Here is an 11,354-nt window from a genome sequence, read left to right as displayed (position 1 = left end):
TGGACTCACCATAAACACTGCCAAAACGAAGTACATGGTGGCTGGCAGAGAGCGTGGTAGTTCTACGGGTGTTGGTGCTGCGGTGGAGTTGGATGGGGATACTTACGAAGTGGTCGACGAATTTATTTTTTTGGTACTCTCGTGACATGTGACAACGAGGCGAGCCGCGAGGTGAAGAGGCGGATTGCGGCGGCGAATAGGGCTTATTACGGATTGCGTAGCCAGCTTAGGTCCCGTAGCCTACAGATCCGTACGAAATTTGCGCTCTATAGGACTCTGATCCTCCCGGTGACGCTCTACGGACATGAATCGTGGACGTGGAAGGAGGCCGATCGACGAGCGCTTGGGGTCTTCGAGCGTAGAATCCTGCGATCAATACTTGGAGGCAAACTAGAGAACAGGGTGTGGTGCAGGCGCATGAATCACGAGCTGTACGAAGTATACAAACACGCTGATATTGTCAAGCTGATGAAACACGGCAGGTTGTTGTAGGCTGGTCATGTAGCACGGATGGCGGATGAGCGACCGGCAAAGATAATATTTAGTAGAGAACCGGATAGAGGCCGACGACTTCGAGGCAGACCGCGCACGCGCTGGATGTGTGCTGTCGATGAGGATGCAGAGCAGTGGGTGTAAGGGGAGACTGGAGAGTAGCAGCCCAAGACCGATTTTTGTGGAGACGTATTCTGGATTCGGCATAGGATCTTAATGATCTGTCGCCATAAAAGTAAGTTAGCATCATCTCGATTACAGAAATGCCAATTTTGGGTGGTATTTGATCATTTTTAAAAACGGGAAGTAACCATCTTGGATTTAAAAATAGTATCTAGAGTTAATTTTAGGTCTCTGGACATTATCTCGATCCCGAAAATACCCATTTTGGGTAGTATTCGGTCATTCCCGGCTGTTTTTTGTAAACTGGAAATCAACTCTATGAATTTTAAAATGGTGTCTGTAACCGTTTCGATCTCTGGGTATTATTTTGGTTTCATGACAAGCCATAATAGTCAGTTTTTAATAATTTTCTGAAACCGGATGTCACCATCTTGGATTTCAAAATGGCGTCTAGATTTGATTTCCAGTTTCGGCTCTGTTCTGGTTTAAGAAATATTTATATTGGGTGGTATTGGACCATTTTGGAACGTTTTCCAGCATCTTGACATCTTGGGTCGATTTCCGGCCTCTAGATATTACCTCGGTTTCGAAAATACCCTCATTGGCCTTCTTTCAGATCTAATTGGTTGAAATCTGAGTTCAAAACATGTCTCGACATTTTTAATAGCTCAATAGTTCCTGTCATGACATTACAACTTTGCCGCATATTGATGGAGGCGTAAGTAATTTTCCAATCCACTGTTGCGAAAACGAAGGTAATTTGTTGGAAACCAACATCATGAAAACATTCTTGAAACTTGAAACACCCTGCGAACAAATTAAATGATGATGAAAATTAACGATATAGATAGCAATAGCAATACAAAAAATTCAAATTGATGAACTATTAGACGATAATAAAGGTTGTTGTAATAACCAACCCCCCCCCCCCCCAATTCCTTTAACTACGCCACCAAGATACAGAAAAGTCAATATCACGGGATTCGTATTTGTAGAGAACAACATAATGCTCACCCTTGGTGTTTAGAAGTGTTCCTGTTTGGCGTTTAAGAGTTTACAATGAACAAATTTGTAGTTGCTACCCCCTCATATCCGCTTTATCCCTTCCTGTATGAGATACACATAAATTAAAGTTTTTGAAACATATACGCTACATTACGGCCTGTATTTACCGAATTAAATAACAATCGGATAAGCGGTTTAAAAATTAATAAAGATTGAACACATTCATCTACCCCCCCCCCCCTTTACCCTAAGTACGCCACTGAAATGTAACAAAGTCTCAGATGACAGAGTGTCACAGAACCATGTCTCATATTCGAAACCACCTGTATATAAATTTTCACGATGTGCATTTCAATAATTTACAAATAATGAAGTTAGTATACCCCCCCTTACTACGTCACTGGGATACAGAAAACAACGATGTTATAGAAACACACCCACCAATCGAAATTGCCACGGTGAGCAAGTTTGGTGTTGAGGAGCTTACAAACAGTTAATTTATCTCCCCCCCTTGCCACGCTAATGGAATATATGAAATTCAAAGTCGTTGAAATACAACAGCCACCTAGACTCTAGTACCGAATTCATTGCTGATCGATCCAGCAGATTTAAAATCATCCAAGGTTAACATAGCTAACACCCCCTTCCCACCTTATCCTTGCAACGTCTTGAGATAAAGGAGGTCTAACATCATACAGTAACTTTGCAAAAGTACATCTCAGACTAAAATCAAATATAGAGTATAAGTTTGCACGATTATCGGGGAGAATGTTTTCAGGGGCATAAACCACCAATCTACGTCCCATTGCCTACGCTTATGAGTTAGAGCAAAACTAATATTTTAATGTTATTCCCCGTACTCGAAAACCCTTATGTACAAATTTTCACGGTAATCGGTTCAGTATTTCTTGAGCCTATAGGGAACAGACAAACAGAGAGACATACAGACAGACAGATAGACAGACAGACAGACAAACAGACAGACAGACATTCGCATTTATAGATGTAAGAAGAAGATTGAGCTGAGCTTCGGCTGGAGACCTGCTGAACACTAATAATTGATATTTTTTATAAGCAATTGGTTTTATTCAGTTGAAAAACTGTACTATTAGAAAACTAACCTCATGGTAATAAGAAAATAACTACACACTGAAAATATTTTCAAACTCTCCTCATTTTTCTCGACCTTTCATCACTATGTTTTTCAAAACAAAAACCGGATTAAAACAGACCAATACAGGCAGTGGCGTAGCGTGACCGGGTGATACCCGGGGCGGAAAATTTGGGTGTCACCCCTTTCCTCCTGGGTGTCACCTTCACCAGGTTGCAATGAAGTCATTTTGTTATCAAAAATTTGTGAGAGTTAGCACGTTAGTTTTCAATTGCACTAAATCTACCTATTTTTGAAAAATTGGTTGAGATTATACTCTCGAAAGCAAATTTCTATAATTTTCGAGGGTTTCACCGCGACCTCCATCTAATTGATAGTTAATCTCAAGAATATCACCCTTATGAAGGTGACACACATTAAAATTTTCCTCATGGGTGTCACCCCTTAGAGGGTGACACCCGGGGCGGACCGCCCCCGCCGCCCCCACCACGCTACGCCAGTGAATACAGGTATAAAAGGACAAAATACAACCCTTTTTTAAAACGCAAAGTTTGTAACACGGATGTTTGTAACACATTTTCTTTTTCAACATAGGATATTTTATCAACTCTTGGCAGTCTGTGTCAGTTATTATAATGGGCGCAACTAAGGAAAATTTCTAGGAGGGGCTAGTTTACATGTATGTAATTTAAAAAAACGCTTAATAACGCTTAAAATAGTGTCGTAATAGCAGAAAAAATCACTTCGGGATAGAGTCTCCGAAGATGTATTGAATATCTTGAACACAGCGTCAACGCCAACCTCTTTCAGCAACACTGATTTGATATTGAGGAGAGCCAGGTTTGGTAAATGGCTGGGCAGTGCTTTTTAACAGCACACCCGTACTAGCTGGAATAAAAAAGACCCCAGTGTGGTTCAAGGCATAATGCCCTATTCCTACCTCCACGTGTTACCGACTGTGATACGAGCAACCAAGGGAAAACCGGTGAACCGGTGGGAACTTGGTCGTATGCTGACAGGAAAGGGGTAGTTGTTCTCCTTAGAGAGCAGCTTGTCTCAAACAGCGACTAATCCGGACCGAACGGCTGAACTATGAAATGCGGTGTCTCGCCAGCTATACCTATGGCGGCAGCCCCGTCGCGAGACTAGGTCGCGAGCCCCGTCGCGAGACGCAGCCCTCGTAAGGCAGCATACTAAAATAAACATACTACGAAGAATCAAGAATTCAAAACGAACCGGAACAATAGGCGATGACCCAGCCGACGAAATAAGGACGACGATTAGAAGCTCGGTACATGTAACAGTAGATCGCTCAACGCGCCGGATGTCGACTGGGTTCCGCTGGATCAGCTAGAATCCCGCCACTTCGACATCGTTGCGCTCCAGGAGCTTTGCCTAAAAGGAGAGAAGGTACGGTGGATTTGTGACCGCAAGGCACAGTACCACCAAAGTGGTGGCACAACCAATGAGCTTGGTAGCGGTTTTATAGTGCTGTGCAGGATGCAGAGTCGTGTGATGAAGTGACAGGCAATCAGCGACAGGTTGTGTTTGTTGAGAATAAAAAGCTGATTCTACAACTACACTATTCCCAATGTGCACTGCCTCACGAAGGAAGACCTGATGCAGAAAAAGAAACGTTCTACGCACAGCTGGAGAAACTTTACGATAGCTGCTCGCGTAGAAACATCAAGATCGTCATTGGGGACATGAACGGAAGGAAAGACTTATATAAGCCGGTGATCGGCCCGCACAGCCTGTACACCGTGACGAACGACAACGGCCAGCTATGCACCAACTTCGCAGCTTCCCACGGGCTGGCAGTCCAAAGTCCCTTCTTACCTCGACCAACGTACAGCAAAACAATTGACCACGTTCTCATCGACGGCCCGTTCTTCACAGACATTACATACGTACGCACCAATCACAGTGCTGATCGGACATGACTACTTCAATACAAAAAACTACTAAACCCTGATATAACCGGTAGTGCTCTACGGAAGTCCTCTTCGAACGGAAGGTGCTGTGGACTTTCTACGGAGGAGTACAAACGGACGACGGATAACGGCGACAGCGCATGAACCATTAGCTACAAGCGCTGCTTGGAGAGAACCCCATTGCGCACCTGGCGAAAGACAATAGGTTGCTGTGGGCCGGTCACGTCGTAAGGATGCCGGACGACAACCCTGTGAAATCACTTCTCTTCAGCAAAAGAAAGTAAGGGGCGCAGGAACTGGTGAAACACAGCCCAAAACCGAGTAAAATAGCGACAACTTCTTAATACAGCACGAGTTACTACAGCTCTTGTCTGACTGGTAAGATGAGTAAGAGAGCTAGGCTTGAGAAACGATCCTGGGTGCAGAACTAGTTTTTAGCCAATGAATGACTACATCTCAATTTGTGTTGATTTTGATGCTCTGATAAATAGTATGGAATGTATTTATATTGAAAACAATCATTCTCTGGAAAATTCTAGGGGGGGGGGGGGGGGGGGCTAAACCCTTTCTAGAGGGGGCTGATGTCCCCCATAGCACCCCCGTAGTTGCGCCCATGGTGATTATGTTTTAAACTGCCCCCTCCTTTAGTCAGCGGTCGAATTTTATCTTTTAATTTGTGTAATGTTTTCCTACCCTCCATATTATTAATTCATTAGGAAATGCTACGAAAAGATAAACAGAGCCAAATGTATATTTCTAAAAAGATGGTAATCAAATATCGCTAGCGTCGAAGATGTGTTTCGTGAATGTTCTTTTCGGCGAGATTAAATGTTTGAATGTGTTAAAGTTAAAATGCATTTTTGCTTGAAAATCAATAAACATTTTGAATTTTAAATAAAGTGATTTATTCATGCAAACAAGAAAACTTCAAGGGATGATATAAAATATGTTCAGTTCCTAAGTGAAATAAAAACAGTAGAGCTAGGCAAATTGAACCCGGCCTTCTCGTCAGCCGGAGGTAATTTTTCTTGATTTTTTTTCTAGGGTGATGCGGCATCGAAAAATAATCTTTTATATTTATTAAAGGTAAGTTTGGACATCAGAATTTTTTTGATAACAAAGTTACAAAATGACGTATTTATTAGACAATCTCACACACGGCTTATGCCAACATGTACACGTCTACATTAATTTACATTAATCGTAATTATCGTGGCTTCTTAAAAAATGACTAATTTATTGCTTAAAATCCATAGTATGAAAGCTTCTTCAAATTCTTCTTCTAGAAAAACTCACTAAATAACAGAAGGTTTTTAACAGAAATATTGTAGGCGCATTTTATTGAACATGTTCTACTCTTCTCGGTTGTATAGAAAAGGCGTGGGTTTTAATTTGGTATAAATAACACTTGTAATTTACAAGTTGTAAACATAGATTTTTCGTTAGAGCTCAAACTGGAAAAAATGAAACATTATAGATTTTAACTATTACTGTGAATTTTGGTGTCCCTAAAAAGATAACTTTTTCTGAGACTAAAATGAGTTTTCCCGTAAGCAAACGAAGAAACAGCGAACCCTACAGCCTTTTGACGCACTTCTACATTTAATAAGAGCATCAAAATTCACAGGAATGGTTAAAAAACTATGATCTTTTATTTTTTCCAGTTTGAGCTTAAGGGCAACTTTGTGTAATGTTTCAATTGGTTATTTCGAGAAAAGCAACATTTTGTGTTGTTTGACAAAACTTACAATTTGAAGTAGACCATTGACCTCAATCAGGCAGTGGAGTAGCGTGATTAATAGTTTTTTTTCTTCGCGGTTGTTACCCTTCTGAAGGTGACACGCATGAGAATATTCCCACGAGTGTCACCTCTCCCCCCCTAGGCATCCCATGTACTACATTTCTATCAACACGTCATCCTGAAACGATTGTCCAGCTTGTTTCGACAAACATGGTCCCATTCAGTTGACACAAAATGTGATTACTCACAAGTGTCGCGTAGGTAGCCAATATTCTGCTTACCCATCGCATCATTATCATCATCCTGCACACAGGTAAGTAAAGAAAGGTTCTACGTACTTTACTTTTTACTGCACTTGGCGCTGGCTGTCGCTTCGTGTGGCCAAGTGTGCGTCTTTTGATAGGTGTTGTTATCAGCAGGTATGGATAGGTTTTTGTCCAGGGTGCTAGTATTATGTCGCGTTATTATCTTATCCGACCCTTGCACACATTTGCACCAAATCTACACGGAAGATAAGAAGAACCATTCAAAAACATTATCATTTGAAAATTAGCACTTGTCAAAGAAGCACACGGTTGGGTGTAGCCTTTCTTTTAGCACCGTTGATTAAAATGTGATTTTTGGTGGTTTCAGCTATTATTTCGAGATATAGTTTAATAAAAGTGTTATAAATCGTAACCCGTGCGAAAAATTCGAATCATGAATTCTAAAACAATTCAACGGCTTAGTTTAGTTCTAAGTTACCTATTAGTCATCCGAGCCAATGTCATTACCAATAATAGTGGACAACTTGAGGTGTGTCCTAAAATGTGCACCTGTGATATGATCGAAGGACTTAGGCGTGCCGATTGCAGGTATGTTCATCACGAAAAGACATGTTGATTTGGTTTTTACGTTAAAGAAAAGCGGTTTGAAATGATTAATGCAACCAATATCGACGCAATTTCGAATTGTGTTGCAACCTTCTGCCAATCGATGATAAGTGTTAATCAATAGAAAAAAAACGATGCAACTCTTTTCAGCCACGAGAACCTTATCAGCACACATACCGATGTCCCTGATAGTGTAGAAATATTGGATCTAAGTATCAACAAAATTTCTTCCGTTGAAGATGACGATTTGCAAGTTAGTGTAAATGTGATATACGATTTCATATAACGATTTAACCACTCCGTGTTTTACAGATCTACAACAACTTAGTGAAACTGTTTCTGTCCGATAACTCGATTCACACCATTTCGCTGAATGCATTTTCCCACCTACGAAAGCTACAGACGCTAGATCTGTCTCATAATCGACTTGAACTACTGCACGAAGATCTGTTCGAGCAGAACGAAAAACTAATCGATCTTAATCTTTCGAATAACAATTTCATCTCGCTACAGCATCGGCCACTGCTGAAGAGTTCCTCCATTATGGTGAGTTGATATTGTTTTAATTTGTTAAAATTTTCGTGAGCTGTATTTTAATAATTACATTCTAATTTGTTTTGCAGTATCTGCACCTAAGCGACTGTAAAATTCCACAGCTGCACGAGAGCTTATTCAACTATTTGCCCAGCTTGCGCTCGGTGGATCTTTCGGAGAACCTAATGATCACACTATCGAAAGATCCGTTCGTTCCGCTAAAGAAGCTTCGTTACATCGACCTGCGGGAGAATCGATGGCAATGCGATAGCTCATCGGTGCGTAACACAATCAGCTGGATGAAGAAACGGATCGCTTCTATACAGATCGAAAATTGCTGTATGATATTCATCGCACCGTTAACATTCACATTATACACTAATTTTGAACATTTACCCTTTTAGTCTTGAATCCCTACAAACACACGCTGAGGTTTGAGAAGATGGAACTCGATCCGAACTTTCGAGGAGGAAAAAGTGATCGTGAAGAAATCGCAATCGATCAGGTTTGGCATTCGGCTGCAACTCCGGCTGATTACTGGGCTTCATTGCAGGACAAGACGTGTGTGTTTAGTGACGTTGAGGATACTGAAGGCAGCAAAACATGTGCTAATTTCATCGAATGTCAAAATAAATTCAGCGAATTATACCACGCGTACACGGCTGCCATTGCGGAAGCTCAAGTCAAGCCTGATAGCAGAACCGTCATCCGTAAGGCAGCAATCACGCTGCTACTTTGCGGTGTTTTCATAGGAGCCTTTTTCGGCACTATTATCACCTATTCGATTATGTTTTTGGTTCAAAGATGCCGTGAGTCTCGTGAGAACGCGAAAAATCCGTATGCCAAAACAATGCGTCAGATGAGACGCGAGTTTCGCGAGAGAAACAACTTTGAACGTAGGTCATGAGTCGCAACACATGCCTGCCATATTTATTTATCTAACTTTTGATACCATTCACAGATTCCCGTCTCAGTGAGTCTCCCGTAAATAGAAGCTTGAACGGTCGACCCACCGGCAGTTTATCCACCCAGGAACAGTCACAAATCTATAGAAACCATGAAAACACCCGCCAGTTCCTGGTGAATCTTTTCTCAAAAAGACAACCTCGCTTCGTGCGTAACAATTCGCAAATCGCAAACATCCATAATCGTTATATACCGCCGCTTCAGATACGCAGTGAGGTAACCTCCAACTCTCACGGTATCTCTCCCGTAGCTCCTACCAGCTCTAGTTTCATCTGGGAGCCTTCACGCCAAAATCAATACAATGAAGAACAGGAACGAATGCTGAACAGCCGCCAGTCGTCGGCATTTTCCGTCTGGAACAACTACTACGGAATCGACGACCTTCGGAGGCCGGAATCTAGTGCTGCCTTGTATGAAGTGATTCCCGTCGGAAATGTCTCTCCGACGGTCGCCAGAAGCAACAACGGTACAGCAGCATGTGAAACTCCGCCACCGCCGTATGCCGACTGCAGTGTAGTGTTGAAACGAACTGAATAGTGGACGAATGGATATTTCATTGTGTATTATTTATTTTCGACTGATTATTAGTTTAAATGAATAGTGATTAAAAATAAACAATTGTAAATACGTTTGTATTATATTTTTGATGATACCTAGTTGAAATATTCCGACAAATCTGTGACATGTCTGTGAAATGTTTTTCCTTTCTACCCAATTTTATGGATTTTTCAATTAACGTGTTAAACGTTTAGTTATTTGTCATTTTAAAAGCAGCTTTTTTCAGATTTCTAGTAAAATTCTTTAATAAACAGCTTTCAAAAGGTATATGAAATGTTTAACATAAATTTTTAAAAATACAAGTAGAGTGTGATGCACTATTTGCACTGGCTGAACAGCATTTTAGTTTGTTGTGAAGAAGTGCACATGTCTCACGGTGGCCGTTTAGCCGGAGACTGTCTATTAAGAAGTAAGCTAGATGTCTGGTTAAGCGAACCCCTACAGACTCCGCGGGATTGGTTCTCTTTGTAATTACAGCTGAACTTACAATACCGAAGTAGTAAACGCGGGCGTTTAATCTTGCTCATACTCATGCTCGTGCTCAAAAGATTTTTAATCAAATGTGATGGTTAAAAAATCTATAAAATAATCAATTTTAACGTGTAATGCTATTAGACGAGAGGTTATAGTTCTCACTTTATGTAGCGCCTCGATAACGGAGAAAATCAAAAACCTGGCATATCTATGATGAACCCAGTTTATCAGACCATAGACACATCAGATTTGGCGTCGAGGCTACACCTCTTGGAGAGAACACTTCTTTATTCGCTCGATATTGACCCAGTTTTGACCTGGAAGCACCTGCAAAACAGACAGATTCGCACTGTGATTTTCGTCAGTTTTGCGAGTGGGTTCACCAACACTATTATATCGTATCTGTCAAAACGGTCAAAACACGCGGGTGATGCTAAAAACAAAAGAAAAATGTGTTGTCGTCTGTGCAGTGAAATCATGGAACGCAGAGAAGAAATAATTGCTGCAGCAAATTTGTTATGGAATTAATGGAATCGGATTTAGATTTGGATTTGGAGATTTGGAAAATGAGACAAAAAAAAGGCTGACCAGATTTTCTAGGGACAAATAGGTACGAAAAACCGGGGCACTTGGGAAAATAAATTTTTGCAAATTATTACTAACCAAAGCGACACATACAAAAAATTATTCATTGCCTTGTTCTGTACAAAAATACTTAACCGGTAATGAAATTTTACGCAGTAGAACGTAATGTTAATGTTAATGGTCATATAAATTGTCATTAGAAAGATCGGAATCTTGTCTAACAATTATCATGGCTCTTACGGTCTCAACTTGCAATCACGAAATTTAATCAGCTCACATACCGTTCACGATTAGAAATGCCCTTTACTGGACACGATACTACCAGCAAAGCACGACATGTACTTAATAGAACAAGAAAAACATATTTTCCTTTTCGTAAAATATTTGAACCCAGCGGTTTGCAACTGTCATACACTCTACTACTGAAGCTTTATCAGAAAAATTTTCAACGAGTAAGTACAAAACGGCAAAAAGACGGGACGATTGCAAATTGTCGAAAAACGGTACGTCTGGTCAGCATAGACAAAACGCTTACTCAATTTGGTACGGAGCAGCGCACACCTTCACCATGTCAGGAGATGCAACCAAGTGCATCCAGAACCATATCATATTCCTGGAGGTTGATGGTTGATGGTCCTTCCATTTGCGGAATAGAAAATTTTCCAAAAACACCAGAATTGCAGACAAACGAAAAAAAGAAAATTGTGCGCGAACAAAAGCGCGAAAAAAAGCCAAAACCGATGTGAACAACGCTTACTTTTTATTGTCAATACCAGATTGCAGAGATGGCGGGATGGAAAAAAGTATTTTGACAGCATAAGGCATTCCACGGGTGGCTTATCAATGCTTGTACGTTTGTTATTGTTGCTGTTTTTCAAGCTGCAAAACCAAAACACGACCAAAACAGAAATCTTTTAATGTCAGCAATAATATAAAAAATGATTTGTTATTGTTGTATT

The 11,354-nt window shown here is 40.8% G+C and overlaps 1 protein-coding gene across 2 annotated transcripts; it reads left to right on the top strand.

Annotated features, from left to right (window-relative positions):
* Positions 1-6,937: 6,937 nt before the first annotated feature.
* On the top strand, positions 6,938-9,405 carry LOC129731849 (uncharacterized). Of its 2 annotated transcripts, none has more exons than XM_055692198.1 (6): positions 6,938-7,260; positions 7,429-7,531; positions 7,591-7,824; positions 7,902-8,151; positions 8,217-8,712; positions 8,774-8,923. In XM_055692198.1, exons 1-6 carry the CDS (start codon positions 7,106-7,108, stop codon positions 8,787-8,789), a joined length of 1,254 nt encoding a protein of 417 aa, XP_055548173.1. In that variant the 5' UTR covers positions 6,938-7,105; the 3' UTR covers positions 8,790-8,923. The 2 variants fall into 2 exon arrangements, with proteins under 2 accessions (XP_055548173.1, XP_055548171.1); XM_055692196.1 differs by having other exon boundaries at positions 6,939-7,260; positions 8,217-8,708; positions 8,774-9,405.
* The last annotated feature ends 1,949 nt before the right edge of the window (positions 9,406-11,354 follow it).

Source organism: Wyeomyia smithii, chromosome 3 (assembly GCF_029784165.1).
Source record: "Wyeomyia smithii strain HCP4-BCI-WySm-NY-G18 chromosome 3, ASM2978416v1, whole genome shotgun sequence".
Classification (NCBI taxonomy): domain Eukaryota; kingdom Metazoa; phylum Arthropoda; class Insecta; order Diptera; family Culicidae; genus Wyeomyia; species Wyeomyia smithii.
This window is presented reverse-complemented; position numbering and strand designations above follow the sequence as displayed.

Coding starts and splice junctions, on each gene's coding strand:
- LOC129731849 (XM_055692196.1), top strand. CDS start 7,106: ATGAATTCTAAAACAATTCAACGGCTTAGTTTAGTTCTAAGTTACCTA. Junction 7,261..7,428: donor CTTAGGCGTGCCGATTGCAG/GTATGTTCATCA, acceptor AACTCTTTTCAG/CCACGAGAACCTTATCAGCA. Junction 8,709..8,773: donor CGAGAGAAACAACTTTGAAC/GTAGGTCATGAG, acceptor TACCATTCACAG/ATTCCCGTCTCAGTGAGTCT.